Source organism: Engraulis encrasicolus, chromosome 6 (assembly GCF_034702125.1).
Source record: "Engraulis encrasicolus isolate BLACKSEA-1 chromosome 6, IST_EnEncr_1.0, whole genome shotgun sequence".
NCBI lineage: Eukaryota > Metazoa > Chordata > Actinopteri > Clupeiformes > Engraulidae > Engraulis > Engraulis encrasicolus.
Genome location: NC_085862.1, coordinates 23,358,498 through 23,374,796, shown reverse-complemented (window position 1 = coordinate 23,374,796; position 16,299 = coordinate 23,358,498). Strand labels below are relative to the sequence as shown.

General features: G+C 43.3%; 2 protein-coding genes across 3 annotated transcripts in view; one reads left to right on the top strand and one right to left on the bottom strand.

Moving 5' to 3' along the window:
• Positions 1-10,330, bottom strand: part of trappc8 (trafficking protein particle complex subunit 8) — a 63,599-nt gene extending 53,269 nt beyond the window's left edge. The window contains exons 1-3 of the mRNA XM_063200978.1: positions 9,965-10,330; positions 3,460-3,654; positions 1,641-1,724 (exon numbers count right to left, since the gene is read on the bottom strand). Of these exons, the coding sequence (XP_063057048.1) occupies positions 1,641-1,724; positions 3,460-3,654; positions 9,965-10,121 (436 nt within the window). The 5' untranslated portion in view covers positions 10,122-10,330. The remainder of the gene's footprint in view (positions 1-1,640; positions 1,725-3,459; positions 3,655-9,964) is intronic.
• The window catches only part of LOC134450923 (E3 ubiquitin-protein ligase RNF138), a 16,460-nt gene continuing 6,693 nt past the window's right edge, over positions 6,533-16,299 (top strand). Inside the window, exons 1-3 of one of the 2 annotated variants that reach the window (XM_063200977.1) lie at positions 6,533-8,890; positions 10,622-10,876; positions 11,562-11,676. In XM_063200977.1, coding sequence (XP_063057047.1) covers positions 10,710-10,876; positions 11,562-11,676 — 282 coding nt within the window. In that variant the 5' untranslated portion in view covers positions 6,533-8,890; positions 10,622-10,709. Of the gene's footprint in view, positions 8,891-9,216; positions 9,410-10,605; positions 10,877-11,561; positions 11,677-16,299 lie in introns of those variants that run through there. The other variant, XM_063200976.1, reaches the window with a different exon arrangement.

Sequence of the window (16,299 nt, the reverse complement as noted above, 5' to 3'; positions counted from 1 at the left end):
AGGTAAATCATCTAATAGAAGAGCCTGGCATCCGTGGAAAATGAGGACTCCAGTGAACGCCAGGCTCTTCTATTAGATGCCTTACCTCTTAACTTAACCTGGTTTACTCCTGAACCCGCTTCTTAGTATAGGCCCCAGTGCATTAACAAGACCAATGTTTCTTCTCAGAGGTAGTAGTGGCATGGCTTACAGCTCAAGTCACTTTATGAATGTGAGTTGCATATTACAGCTATCATTAACCTTTTAACTTGACACTTATAATTAAACCTTTGCGGCCTTTGTGTTTAGCTTCCGTTACAGAGTCAAATGTGCAATGGTAATAACGGTCTGGGAGATGTGATGTGTATTTCTCTGCTAGAAGTGAGTCATTCACTGGAATACAGAGACGGCTGGAGTTGCAGAGGACGAGGAAACCTCCACCAAACCAGTGACATCACACACTACCACCACCACACTACCACCACCTTGCTGGCAGAGCTGGGGAAGAGAAGACAATATGGACTGCTCAGCTATAGAAAAAGAAAGAAAGAAAGAAAGAAAGAAAGAAAGAAAGAAAGAAAGAAAGAAAGAAAGAAAGAAAGAAAGAAAGAAAGAAAGAAAGAAAGAAAGAAAGAAAGAAAGAAAGAAAGAAAGAAAACAAAGAGAGAAAAAGAGAGAGAAAGAGAGAGAGGCCAACTACAAGTCAGGAAAATACTGTAGTTTATTGCTATGGACAACAGAGGCGGGAGAGCAGAGACATCCACACTGGTGGGCTACGGAGAGATGGAGGGAGAACACTGCTGGGATACCGAAAAAGAGAGGGAGGAGAGAGAGATTGCTGCACTACGGACTGCTAGAAGAAAGAAGAGAAGGTTGACGAAAAGATAGAACAATAGAAGGTAAACACTGCTGGACTATGGAAAAAGAGAGGGAGAAAGGAGAGGACATTGAAGAAAAGATAGAAGAAAAGAAGGAGAAGATTGCTTTGCTACAGAGAGATAGAAGGAGGAGATTGCTGCGCTGGGAAGAGAGCTCGGGGGAGAAGACTGCTAGAGAGACGGAGGGACGAGAGGAGGAGACGGGGTGAAGTTGAGCACTACGAAGAACTCTATAAGAGGGCAACCTCGGGGCAGAGAGACTCACAGCATGACAAAACACATATTCACCCTGTCTTGATCCTTCAACACACACACACACACACACACACACACACACACACACACACACACACACACACACACACACACACACACACACACACACACACACACACACACACACACACACACACACACACACTCACACACACACACACACACACACATTCTTGCTGTAAAACACACACACACACACACACAAACACACACAATCACACACACAGACTTACTTAGACATCCTCTTTCTCTCGCCGCCATATGCTCACAAACACACACACACACACACACACACACACACACACACACACACACACACACACACACACACACACACACACACACACAGAGAAACACACACACAGAGAAACACACACACAGAGAAACACACACAGAGAGAAACACACACAGAGAGAAACACACACACACACACACTCACAGACTCTCTCTCTCCCTCTCACTCCCTGTCTCTCTGTGGCCCTGTCCGGTGCCCGTGAGTACCTGTACCTGTGTAGTGTGAGCTGGAGCTGAGCTGGGTGAGGGTCTCCTTCCAGCTGGAGTACCAGGGCACGCTCGCTTTTAACGAGCGATCTGAGAGGAGAGAGCAGCCAGGCACTGGGTTAGGACACCGCACTGCCATGCTGTGTATATAGTGTCCACGTCATCATCAAAATCATCATCAACATCAACAACACCATCCCAATACACCCGCACAGGCACACACGCACACACATCCTGAGGAGTTGTGTGTTGTCACACACACAGGTGCTACATCAGAAGACTCAAACAGAGAGAGAGAGAGAGAGAGAGAGAGAGAGAGAGAGAGAGAGAGATAAAGATTCATCAACAGACTCAGGAGATTCATCAACCACCAAATTTGGTAAATGGATCTCATGTAGCATGGCCCAAGGGTGACTGGCAAGTGGACCGAGAAGGCAGTCAGTCCACACACACACACACATACACAGGTTATTGAATGTTCTCTCACACACACACACACACAAAACACCCAACACACTGCACCACAGGTGTGAGTGTGCGTCTCTAAGTAGGTGTGAGGAAGCATGTAGTGAGTAGGGGGAAAAAAAGACAACAAAACTCTTACCCATCATCCAAGCCACACGAAAACAGAGAAGGACATGAAAAAAGGAATGCGTGTCAGACATAAAAAAAATGACACAAGACCCAGACAAACACACACAAGACATACACTCATCCTCCTGCCTTTTTTTGGGAGTCTACTGCCCTCTGCAGTCCAACAACAGAATGGCACAGTACCTCTTCAGCTGTGTGCAATGAATGACCCTATATGTGAGTGTACAAATTGGCCCTATTCTCAATGCCCAGTGTTCTAGCCTTTCTAGGACGTGAAACGCCCAGTGATTGGATACTCTTTGTTGAACTCCGTGGAGTATCCAATCACTGGGCGTTTCACGTCCCAGCAAGGCTAGAACACTGGGCATTGAGAAATAGTCATTGTGTCCATATAATTATCTTAACTCCTGTCCTTGCCTTGTGCTTGTAGCCTCATGCTTCGCTGAGGTCCTGCCTCCGTGGAGCCTAGACACAACAACTTTTGGGGAACTTTCCCCCATTCAACATCCCGAGTGCAAATGAGAAAATGGCCTTTGAATTGTGTTTTGGAAAAATACTGAATACAACTTCTATTGTCAACGATGTCACAAGCACAAGGAGAGGATGAGGGATTACATATTGAAATGGACTCAGTGTGTGCAAATCAATCTACTTAAATATACTGTAAACTACAAACTGCTACTCCAACCTCCTCTTTCTTGTGGCTTCTAACCTTCAGCCTTGGTGTGGCGCCGCTTACAAACAATTAGGTTTCCCCGCAGTCAGCTTAGGCAGAGCAACAACATTCGTTTATTCTTTTTTGTCATTCAACATCCCGCTTACAAATGAGAGAATGACCTTTGATTTGTACTTTTGGAAGACATTGAATAAAAGCTTCGATCATTACTGACGTAGAGTCGCGTCACATCACCAGGCTGAAAGCCACACGGAAGGGCTGGAGGAAGTAGTTGGACTTGCACCCAGTGTGTGTGTTTTAGTCTGTAGCCACAAGTGTAGTGAGAATGTCAGCCATTAAAAAGGGAATAGATCCCAAAGGCAAGTGTCCACACAATAGGAAAACTCTTGTATGATCAGTTTAACTCCGGTTTTGTTGGCATCTGAAAAAAAAAATGGAATGAATTCTGCAGACACATTTCAATCCAAACCTTTTTTTAACCATTTCCGGCCTTTCGACCATTTTATATTTTAACACACACACACACACACACCTCATCCCTTCCCCCCCACTCACCGCTGATGTTGAGGTCATAGTCTCCGGCGGTGATGAGGTTTGCGCTGGTTGTGTCAGCGGGTTGGCATGAGGCGACGGCGTTGCCCAGGGCGCTGCGCACCGTTCCGCTCAGGGTGGGCCGCGTGTTCACGCCCGTCACGCAGATACGCAGGCTGCGCACCGCCACCAGCTGGTTGTTAGGGTCTCGCAGGTGCCCTACGGCAACAAACACAAGGACGTAAGACAGTGGCTCCATCCCATTATCATAACTCCAGTGTCTTTGACCAATGCTTGTGCCCTTGTGCTTCACCGAGGCTGTTTCCTTGCCGTCAGCCTAGACCCAACAACGTTTGGAGGACTTTTCCCCGTTCAACATCCCGATTGCAAATGAAAAAAATTACCTTGGAATTGCGCATTCACGGGAGATTGAATTAAACGTCTACTGTCAAAGACGTCTTGCAACCTCATCACGGGGCCACAGGCACAAGGGAGGATGGGAGATTTGCGCACCGCACCCACCGACATTTTCTCACCCTTTTCTCATTTTAGATCAGTGCTTCACAACCCATTTTTTAACACACCCCCCCTTCACCTCATCATAAGCCGGCCAACGTGCCCCTTTAATATTAAAAATATAAAATAGACAAAACAGCATCAGCCCCTGAGGACCACCAGGAAATGCTCTGCATGCCAGATTACCAGTCCAGGCGTAGTACCTAGAGCAGGGTTTCCAACATTTTCAAACTTGCGGCCCACCTCTGACCCAATAAACAATGCAAGTCAAATAAATAGTCAACAGAAACACTCAGAAACATTATTTTGATTTTTAGAAAATGAGTTCAAAGCCGGCCTGCAATACCTTCAGTGCCCACAGTTTGAGAATCCCTGACCAGCAGTATCAGGGACTGCAGATGGAAATTAGCTATATAGCTATAATCTGGCACAAGCCATCTTTTTACTTCTGTAATCAATGTGTATTGTGCATGGTCCCTGTTGAACTAAACTAAATAAACTAAACTAAACTTGTGCTACAGAAGATCACAGCACCACTCATGATGACGCAGATCTGAGGCCAGTGGATCTTCCTTCCTTTCTTCCTTCCTCATGCTTATGCATTCAGCATAAAGGCTACACTACGTATTGGCTGCTCTGTGCTACCCAGCTATGGCACATGTGATGAACCACTGATATACTGCTGTGTGTGTGTGTGTGTGTGTGTGTGTGTGTGTGTGTGTGTGTGTGTGTGTGTGTGTGTGTGTGTGTGTGATCTGCCGTTTGGCTAAATGTACAACTGTGTGCTATAGGATTCACATGTGTGCAATGATGTGTGTAATACATTTCAATAAATGATACTCTACTCTTCTCTCTACTAAAAGCACTGCCTCAAAGTTCCTACTACACAAGGACATAAACACAACAACTGAGAACTTGGCCGGCAACTGAAATAGGCGGCTAGTATGAAAGAGGGTCAAAGACGAAACAGGGTTTTCAAGACTCAAAAAAATAAAACTGTTACCTGACAACGCTTTTCAACTTTTTTGGGTACATATGAAAAAAGGGAAATGGTGCATAAAGTGAAACATGGTACAGATACAGCTCTTATGAGGAGCTGCATGCATGCTGCAGGTGTTTGAGGGCTTTTATCATTGATTAAATCATGAAGTTAAACATGTAAGCTTATTGCTCTACGAATAGCGAATATGTCACCATCTCTCATTGAACTCCATTGATTTTCATTGTGTTGCTTTCCATGATTACAATGACCCTAAACATACACCTAAGCCAAAGTCGATTTTCTGGAGAGGTGAGAGTGATTCAGTGATTAAGTATGACACCCGATCTGCGTATTTGAAGTGTTTTGAAGTGACTTATCTGCTCATTTTCACATTATGTTCGATAGGCGACAAAACTTTTGGCTTGTGAAAATCTGCCCTGTCTGTGTTCAATAAAGGGTCAATCGTTCTTTGGTGCATGAAATTTATTTTTGTACATACATTTTCATTCGGGAGGGTTGTAGCTTTCATATGAGTGACTTCTGAAGCCAAGTGATTAATTGAAAGTCAGGTTATTAGCTGTTATTCCAAACAGATGGATAGGCGACAACTCTTTTGGAGGCGAGTGTACAATTATGAACTGATTACACTGAATGAAATGGCCCTTACACTGCAGGTCACAGAATGACATCTCTTACACTGAAGGACGACCAAATACTTTTCACCTTATTTTTACCTTTTTACAACCACACAGTTAGCCAAGTACATAAAACAATGACTTTGACCCAAATTTTTTACTATGACTATTTACAAAATATTTACAAAATGGACGAATATGAATGGATATATATGGATGAGTATAAATGTATTTTTTCTGTTTTTGTGGACGCTGTTACCACAAGATAGAAATATGGAATTTTCAACTATCGAAGAACAAGAATCTCCCTTTGCATCATCACTTAAGGGGTCCCCAGGGGTCCTTATGATGAGGTCACATATTGTTGTGTGACCATCACTTATTATTATGATTTAAAAGCACCATGTTGATCTTATTACACTGAATGACATCTAAGGAATTGAAAATCCGGACAAAAGTCCCCAGATGATTTGAGTATCAAAGCAAAATAGTAATGAAACGTGCTTTTAATACAATAACAAGAACACTTCCAGAATTATGCCCAGAGTGAAAAAATAATTTTGTTCGTCATTTTGCATATTTATTGAAGGATGTATTGGTGATTTTTAAGTTCGGACCATTACACTGAATGACATTCGTGCACTTTATGACATTATTTCACATTGACAAATATTTTTCTATAAATGTTACTAGTAGTAAGGAAATGGATCGCACTTTAGCATTGCAGGGACTGACATGACAGACGTTTCGGCTGCACAGAGCTGCACAGAGACGCACCAACAAGATGGAAGAGCGCGGTGTGTGAAAAATAACCTTTAAATGTTACTGAAATCAGAAACCAGACTATGCTGTTAATCAGCCTAACATTAAAAAATCATTCATTTACTTTTTTGATAGTTAAATGAGTGCGGAACAAAAAAAATCATGTCTCGTCTTTGACCCAGAAGTAGTAAGAATGTCGCCCCTCCCAACACCTAGCCCTCAGCCAAGGAATGCAGACCTGGTTACTCATTGACCGACAGTACCTCTATTCACACCTCGTCATTCAAACTAAGTCAATGCATACACAACAGAGCAACCAATCAACATACAGTAAAACATGTCATCACACACATGTATGCGCAGAAGCACACACACACATACACCATAAACACATGTGACTATATGGATCCATGACCAAAGGGCTGACAGTGCGGATCTGGTCAATTCTAGTGATGGCGGAGCGATTCTAGTGATGGTGGAGGGTAGGACACACACGCACGTACGCACACACAGCACCCCCATAGACAGTCTACCCAGTGTCCATACAAACACTTCCCCTGAGGGCTTCTGTGTCACAAAACATGATGTTAAATTGTGTTGTATATTCTGATACCACTGAGGGAGAAGCTTGTTGAACCTGCTCAATGGTTTTTTTTTTTTTGTTTTTTTTTTAAATAACACAATACCCTAATGTGGTCGAGTATTTCTGGCTATCGCGGTCCAGCCTCCTAACATCAGGGATCATCTTACATTTTATTATGAAAACACATGTGACCAGTGACACACATGTTGAAAACGAGATTAAAGCAGAATCGTCTCTGGAGATAGTATTTAGGATAGGTCAGTAGTGGTGACCAAAGAAGTTAATTTAGGTATCCTATGCCTCTTGCATGCACACTGTTGTGCATGATTTGACAAACTGTCCAACAGTGATTCTCAACCTTTTTTGAAGGAACGCATCCTGTAAGTTATCTCTTAGGAAGACACAGGTGATCAGATGCAGAGGTAAGCCTATGGTCCCCAACCTGCTGATGTGCCTACCGCACTACTTGCACGGTTGGGCGGGTTAATGTAAGGTTGAAATAGATGCAAGTTATTCTTCTTCCGGTGAGTCATTTCCTCTGTCGAGCATGACCTGAAATGGGCATTAAGCTTAGCACTCTCACTGGAGTGCGGAGTAGAGTAGAGTGTCCTCCAAAATATTATGGCAAGTTCATAATCTTCTGATCATAAAGCTTTGGAAATGGCTTTAGATGATGAGTGCATCATGTTTTATATCATCACATGACTGCCTCTGCCAACAGTCCATTAGGGCATATTAAAGGATGCTTCAGGAGGGTGCCAAGCCCATTGCCCACATCTCCTGAACACCTCAAAGCACTTGGCACGGCAGGCACCATTTGGGATCATGTGAATCAACAGAAGTGATTGACACACAGGTAGTAGTCTTGGATTCACTTTCATACCACCACCACATCAGGAGAGCAGCTGGTTAACCCTTTACAGGACAAGTGACTATGTTTGATCACTTCCGAATACTTGCATGCACACATATCACAAATGTCCCTGCTATGCCTCTCTACAAGGATGCACAACCAAGTGGGTTATATCAAATGAATCAGGAGAAATCAGGCTTTCACACAGATACACATGACATCATGACATTTGAACTATCAGCAGTGGCCTAGAGCCTGTCAAACCTTTTTTTTCACTTGGGGGCTGAGATGTGTGTGTGCGCTATAAAGGGTTAAAGGAACAGACCACCCTTTTTTGATTTTCACATAATTGCAGTATCTCCAAGCATTATTCATGAACGTGCATATAATTTTCGTCTATGTGTTTGCATTGCCCCGTTTGACAGTATACCCAAATTAGGCATAGTAATGCAAGTCTATGGTACAAAATAAAACACCATCAAATGTACTTCTAAACCACTTTAAAATGAATGTAACATTCACCAGAGTGTAAAACAACAATTTAATTCGGTCCAGTGATCACTTGTGGCTTGATGCTAAAGATACCAGTTACTTTCAGTGATTATGCTAAGCTATGCTAATAATTCTGATCCAATAAATCTAAGTACTGAAAACACAGAGAAGAAAATGATATGCACATTCATGAACAATGCTGGGAAATACTGCAAATATGTGAAAATCAAAAAAGGGTGGTCTGTTCCTTTAATGTAGGGCTTCGTCTCAATCAACTAGCCATCTTTTCACTTACATTCCTAGTAATTCAGAGCCAGAGTATGTGTTTTATAAACAACAGGCTACACCTGGACAAAAATGTAGCCATCACATACATGAGCCAATAAAACTGTTATAATGATGTCATAACAGTCACATTGCTCAATGTTGACATGGATAGTGAGATAAAACCCACAGCCACACACTTTATACTTAAACCATGAAACCAATGAGCAGCACAATGCAGCAGTCAGGATTTGACACCATGGGATTCTTGTGACAGTAATTTTCCCGTGATGTTGGGATAAAAGCCTACACATCGGGAGGATACTGAGCAAGTCAGTGGTTCTGTATTAGCAGGCCTACTGACTATGGTAGGCTACTCATCCCTCAGCTTGTACGTACTAGTGAATACCCATTTCGTTCATCGTGGCAAATTATTCAGCACATAAAACATGCTAGGTAGATTGGTTATAGTGATATCAGAGGGAAATGGAGAGATCCAGTGAGTCGAGCCACGCCGCCTGCAAAAGGTTAATTGCATGATGGCGGGTCATATGGATTGACATCCTGTTTGTGGAAGGTTCGCGCAGCATTTGAATACATTATTGTACTTTGAGGGGGGGGGGTCAAAATTGCGCCCATTAAACGGGGCGTGCATCTGAATCTGTCAACATGCAAGATTGTCCTTTGCAGAGATGACCGGTCTGGTGGGGTTTGAGAATGTCGCGCGAGCCACAAAGTTTGACACATTCTTGCGGATGTGTCTGCCACATCACCCCGGTCAGATGTTATGTTGGGTTAGCAGCAGGCTACCAATGTCTGCTAAAACTACCCTACATTTCACGTTCCTTGAAAGCTGAGTCCACAGCCACCTGACAGTTTGCTTCTCTGTTAGTGTTTTCGCCCCCGTCTTTGGAATAATCCCACTTCCTCGCCCGAAGGTGCAGCCAATTAGCCTAATCAGCTAGCTGTCTAGCTAAGGCGCCCGGCCCAAGTTTGCTAGCACTAAGCTCTGCCCTGGCCCTCGTTTACAAAAATCGTAATCCTACTCGTGTTTGGAACGAAATGCGAGCACAGCGGCTGTGCTGTGCTAAAGACAAAGGTTGGCGTCTCAAGTTGCTCTCCATGCGATCGGGTGTCACGTCTGAGAAACAGAGAGGACCGTGTTGATATTCCATGACTCACACATAAGCTAAGCTAATGGTAGCTCGCTCGCCAGCAGTGGTCTCTTCCTGTCACTTGACTGAATGTGACAGTAGGTTTATGGCTAGTTTACCAGCTAGCTACCTCACTGGCGTTATGATAACTGGCGTTAGCCTAGTCGCTAACGTCAGCTATTTCACTAGCATAGCTGCACTGTTTAAGAAACCTTGGCAAAGAGACGTCTGAATCCAACCAACGAGTCCCACATAACTGTAAACCCCGTAGTAAGTGACGGTTCATACCTTCAGAGGTGAGACGACAGAAAGGCCGCAGGAGCTCCGGAAAATTCAGATTGTTTTTGCGGGTGACTTTCTCTGCATCTTCGCTGCACAAGACAGCAACCATAGGGACGAAGGAGTCCTGGATGAACTCCTGAACCGATTGAACACACTGAGCCATTGCGCTGTTGGTCTTGCTTTCTGAACAAGTACCAAGTACCGAATGGCTCCGTTATTTTCTCTGGCCAGGGAACGGCTCTTGAGTTGAAAACAACTCCCTTAGTGACAGCCCAAAGCGGCCATGTTGAAACCTCCACTAGCCTGCTGATCGCTTCTCCTCCCGACACCCACCACGGGTGTCATGTGATCATTTTCTGCACAGACAATCAACAGTTGATAGACATCAAACAACATGGGCTTCTGGAGCCTATGGCCTATGCATAAAAGGCCTGCATATCATCATAATAACAGCCATTATTTGAAAAAAAAAAAAAAGGCCTTATCATCCTCACATCCTATAAATGGTGAATTCAGTAATAGCAAAATCCAGCAAGGCATGTAGAGAAATCCAGTATTTTGCTTTCACTTTCTGTTCTCTCTCTCTCTCTCTCTCTCTCTCTCTCTCTCTCTCTCTCTCTCTCTCTCTCTCTCTCTGAAATGGAAAGAGGCGAAACCATACAGGTCTGAAAAAGTCCCTGACACCACTGTAGACTACCCTTTCACCAGCATAGACTGCCTGATGGGCGGAGAATAGCCTCTTTTAGGGGAAATGAAAAGACATTTCAAGGAAGGCCAGTACAGAGAGACACCATATGTGTGTTTGGGGGAAAGAGAGAAGAAAGGAAGTAAGACGACGATGGATGCAGATGAAACGCAGTGCCCTGTGTGTTTTGAACAACTGCAAAATCCAACACGCCTCAGCGCATGTAATCATGAGTGAGTTGTTTTATGTTTTTTTTCCTAATACAAAGGCAATTGTTTAAAATGCAGTTGTTGAAAGCAGCATCAAATGTACAGTAGGCTATACTGTATAGGCTGCCAACAGTCTGACATGTTTAAGTTTTAAAAGACATCCAAGGCACTCTTCTCCTAAGTTAAACAGAGTTCTGAATCAGGTGATGGTAATAATTTCACACTCAGGTCATCCGTGTTAGAGGGAAAAGGCATCAGGATTTGTTTTGCAGTGCAAACCACAGGTGTCAAAAAATGCCTGTGCAAAACATGCAAAACAAACTTTGCAGTGGACTTTGTTTATGTATTCAAAGACCTATTTTCAGTAGTTGTATATTTTACAGACCGATTATAGACGAGAAACCCTTGTATTAAAAGGAACCAACTATAGCCTGGTTTTCACAGAATTAAGTGTATCAAATAGCCTATGTGTTTTTAAAAAAAGCAGATACAAAGGTCTGTGTCGTTATTGTGTGGACATAAAGTGAAATGGGGAATACCGTGGAAAAAGTCCCTTGAGGCAACTTTCAGTTTCATATTTGTCCTTTGTGTGTGTGCGCGCGTGTGTGTGTGTGTGTGTGTGTGTGTGTGTGTGTGTGTGTGTGTGTGTGTGTGTGTGTGTGTGTGTGTGTGTGTGTGTGTGTGTGTGTGTGTGTGTGTGTGTGTGTAGGTTCTGCAACAGGTGTATATCTCAGGCTGTTAGCTTGAGGAAGCACTGCCCGCTCTGTAGAACTCCAGTAAATGATGACCTTACAGCAGCACCTGACCAAACACGCCCTTTCAGGGTAAGTCTCACACACAAACACACACACACACACTACAGTACAGGCGTACAAAGTATTGCACGCACACACACACACACACACACACACACACAAACACATGCACACACGCACGCACGCGCACGCACGCGCACGCACGCAGGCAGGCAGGCAGGCAGGCACACACACACACACACACACACACACACACACACACACACACACACACACACACACACACACACACACACACAAACACACACACACACGGAACTTAACATTTTCCCCACCAGTCACTGTGTCAGGTAGATTCTAAAATCTACCAGTCACTCAAAATGTTTACCAGTCACTTTTTTTACCGGTTCATATTCAGCTGTTCCAAACACTGTAATGCCAAGTAAGATCATGATGTTTGATGTTGGATGCTGCGTATAATTCAGCATTAACCCAGGCACCTGCAGAAAAATTTCCCCCGTCAAGGTGAAGGGTGGGTTGACATATTTCACCTGCCAAAGGCCAAATTCACCCGTAATTGGCAGGTGGATGGGTGCTTATTTCCATCCCTGAAACACACACAGGGAGGGGAACATAGACAGACAAAGATGTATTCTCAAACTCTTGTTGTTTTTTACCCAGGTTAGACGTTTTCTTCACAGACGTAATGTGACACCAGTCATGCGTCCATTTGATCTTCCAACTCCTGCTGCCATACAGAAGTAAGGCTTAGTAACTTCATTATTTCATCATGAGAAGTAAACATTCAGTATATAACACTGTACCAGTGTTTATCAAAGTGGGGGGTGAGGACTCCTGGGGGATGGCGAGGGGGTGCTAGGGGGGCCATGGGAGGTTTGCAGGAGTCAGGAGAAGTATAGCAAAACAAATAAATAATCATAGAGATGCACTCAGAGAGTGCAGACCTCCGCCAAGGAAGCTGTTTGATATGTTACGCCCTGTCTTTCTGCCTTCTTTTTGTGGAGCTAGAAACTGGAATGTCAGAATTCACCCTGTCCTGCAATTCAATTTGTGGTTACCAGGGCATCTAGATTTGTAGGCTAGCAATGGTGAAGAATCTTTTAAAAAGTCCTGGTTCCGGTTCGTGATCTGGATCACCACCAAAATGTAATCACTTGTTCCTTTCGCCATTTCCAGCATTCCAAAGTTTCAACCAAATCCGTTTACAAGTTTTTGAGTTATCCTGCTGACCAACAAACAGACAGGCAGACAAAAAAAACAATGCAACCAAAACTATAACCTCCTTGGCGGAGGTGATAAATTGAATTACTAGTGTACACCACAATAAACAAAAAATAACCTAAACAATATTCTCATTACATTCCTATTACAATGTTCCCTCTATCTCTGAACATAAAGTCACTTCTATTATTTTATATATCCCAGTGGGCACGGCCTCACAGACCTAGACTATGATTGCAAAAGGGGGTGCGGAGGCCCTTGGCTGGAACGCATTGGTATATGGGGGCCTTGTCATGGCAAAGTTTGGGAATCCCTGATACAGTGCCCTCCATTATTATTGGCACCCCTGGTTGAGATGTGTTTTTTAGCTTCCAATTATTATTATTTTTCTCTAAATAATATGGGACCTTAATGGAAAAAAAGAGAAAAATCCAACCTTCAATACAAGTGCATTTATTCAGTGGGGAAAAAATCCCACATAAAGAAATAATTATTTGACATCAAATAATGTGTGTCACAATTATTAGCACCTCTGTTGTTAATATTTTGTACAACCCCCTTTTGCCAACAAAACAGCACCTAATCTTCTCCTATAATGTTTCACAAGATGGGAAAAGACAGAAAGAGGGATCTTCAGCCATTCCTCTTTGCAGAATCTCTCTAAATCATCCAGAGACCTGGGTCCTCTCCTCTGTACTCTCCTCTTCAGCTCACCCCACAGGTTCTCAATGGGGTTGAGGTCTGGGGACTGAGATGGCCATGGGAGGAGCTTGATTTTGTGTCTGGTTAACCATTTCTGTGTAGATGTGGCCATAGGTTTAGGGTCATTGTCTTGCTGAAAGACCCAGTGACGACCCATCTTCAGCTTTCGGGCAGAGGGCAACAGATTTTGATTTAAAATGTCCTGGTATTTCAAAGCATTCGTGATGCCATGCACCCTAACAAGCTTCCCAGGGCCTTTGGAAGCGAAACAGCCCCACAGCATCACTGACCCACCCCCATACTTCACAGTGGGTATGAGGTGCTTTTCAGCATGCGCATCTTTCGTGGCACGCCAGACCCACTTAGAGTGTTTGTTGCCAAAAAGCTCAATCTTGGTCTCATCTGACCAAAGCACACGGTCCCAGTTGAAGCCCCAATACCGCTTGGCGAACTCCAGACGTTTGCGTTTATGATTGTGGGTGAGGAAAGGTTTTCTCCGTGCATGCCTCCCAAACAGCTTGTTGGCGTGTAGACAGCGCCTGATGGTTGATTTGGAGACTTTGTGACCCCAGGATGCTACCATTTGTTGTAATTCTGTAACAGTGAGCTTTGGAGATATTTTGATTTCTCTTACCATCCTCCTCACTGTGCGTGGTGGCAAAATAAACTTGGGTCCTCGTCCAGGCTTGTTTACCACTGTTCCAGTTGTTTTGAACTTCTTAATTATTCCTCTCACAGTAGATATGGGCAGCTGCAGTTGAGTGGCAATCTTCTTGTAGCCTCTGCCTGACCTGTGAAGGTCGACGCACATCTGCCTCACTTGTATGCTGTGTTCCTTTGTCTTTCCCATGTTTAAGAGTGGATAAGAGAAATGGCCTCGGTGTCACGTCATATTTATACCCCAGGGAAACAGGAAGTGATGAATTACTAATTAAATGTTCTTACATACTCTGGTAAACTTTGTAAACTACTGTAGAAATGACAGAAATGCTTCAATTATATTTATTTCCTGGGAATTCTTAAGGGTGCCAATAATTGTGGAACAGGTGATTTAATGAAAAATAATTATTTTTTAGTCAGGGATTTTTTTTTTCTTCCTACAATTCATTTGAGTTGAAGGCTACATTTTCCTACAATTTTCAGTGTGACAGTATTCTTCTGCAATAAACACTGAATTTATTTTAAGGCTTTTAACACATCTCAACCAGGGGTGCCAATAATTATGGAGGGCACTGTATATACTACAAAACATACAGCTGATTTTATTTGCTTCTCGTGCCTCTGTCCATAGCAATAAACTGTTTCCATTGCTTATAGCTAGCACCCCCCCCCCCCTCTCTCTCATCCCCCCCTTGCCTTTCTAATCTCCTGTGTTTGAATCAGCCCTTTTCTAGACCACACCGGATATGCTGCCAACCCCAGCTATGCACTGCCACCCAACCCCTTCAGGAGGACCTCTGCTCTGGGACTGGCATTGGCACCACCATTGATCCCTGCCCCTGTCCCTGCCCCTACCCCTGCACCTGTCCCTGCCCCTACATTTACCCCTGCCCCTGCTCCCATGCACTTGCAACCCCTAGTCTTCCCGCCATGGCCTTTCCTTTCCCAAAGCGACGTTGCCGGTGCTGGTGGGCCAGCCCACCTCAGGCCGCCATTCCTGGCTCATGCTGCTCCTCAGATGCTCGTGCCCATTCCTCCTCCTCCTCCTGGCCTCTCCATCTTCAGAGATGACAATGAGTGAGTAGTGTACCATGCACTGATGATGGCTTAAGAGCCAAAACGCGTCTGCTTGTGGACACGGTGGTAATCTATAAATAAAATGTGTAATCATAACACACAATAGTTAACACACATACATGCACACACAGCATATATAGGTCACCCTCATCATCTTGTTTTTTTCTTAATGTACAAGGCTTTTATATTATAGGGAGCATGTTTCAAGATGGCTTATTATTGTCTTGTATACTGTATTGTACAATTGTACTTTTAGATGATTTATATGTTTTATTAGAGTAGGTAGCCTGATCAGGAACTGAGGTTGCAAATGAGCTATCTAGCTATAAACCTTCCATGTATTCACATCTGCAAGTTGTGTCATGGCTCTGCCATGTCATGTTTGTAACAATGTGCACTGCATTGTCCCTGCCAAATAAACTACAAATAATAATAATTAAAAAAAAAATAATCAGACGTAGCTTGTGAGTGTAAATTGTTCTTCTTTAAAATGAGTGAGTAGTGCTACTACAACCCAGAGACAGTTAATATTCATGTTGTGACTGATAGGGTTTTTGATGTAATGATGGGTTTATAAACTGATAACCTGTAAGTGTTTCATAGATAGATAGATAGATAGATAGATAGATAGATAGATAGATAGATAGATAGATAGATAGATAGATAGATAGATAGATAGATAGATCGATAGATAGATAGATAGATAGATAGATAGATAGATAGATAGATACATACATAGATACATACATACATACATACATACATACATACATACATACATACATACATACATACATACATACATACATACATACATACATAGATATATGCATAGTTAGATTAATCAATTAGTTATATCGTCACAGCACGAGGGAAATACTGATTATGATTTTTTTTGTATATTTAATTTCAGATGGATGGACAATCTACTTGTTGAACAAGCTCAGACAGAGCAGAGAGGCCCTGCACCTAACACCAGGTGACCATCTCTGATACATGCATACACAGTAC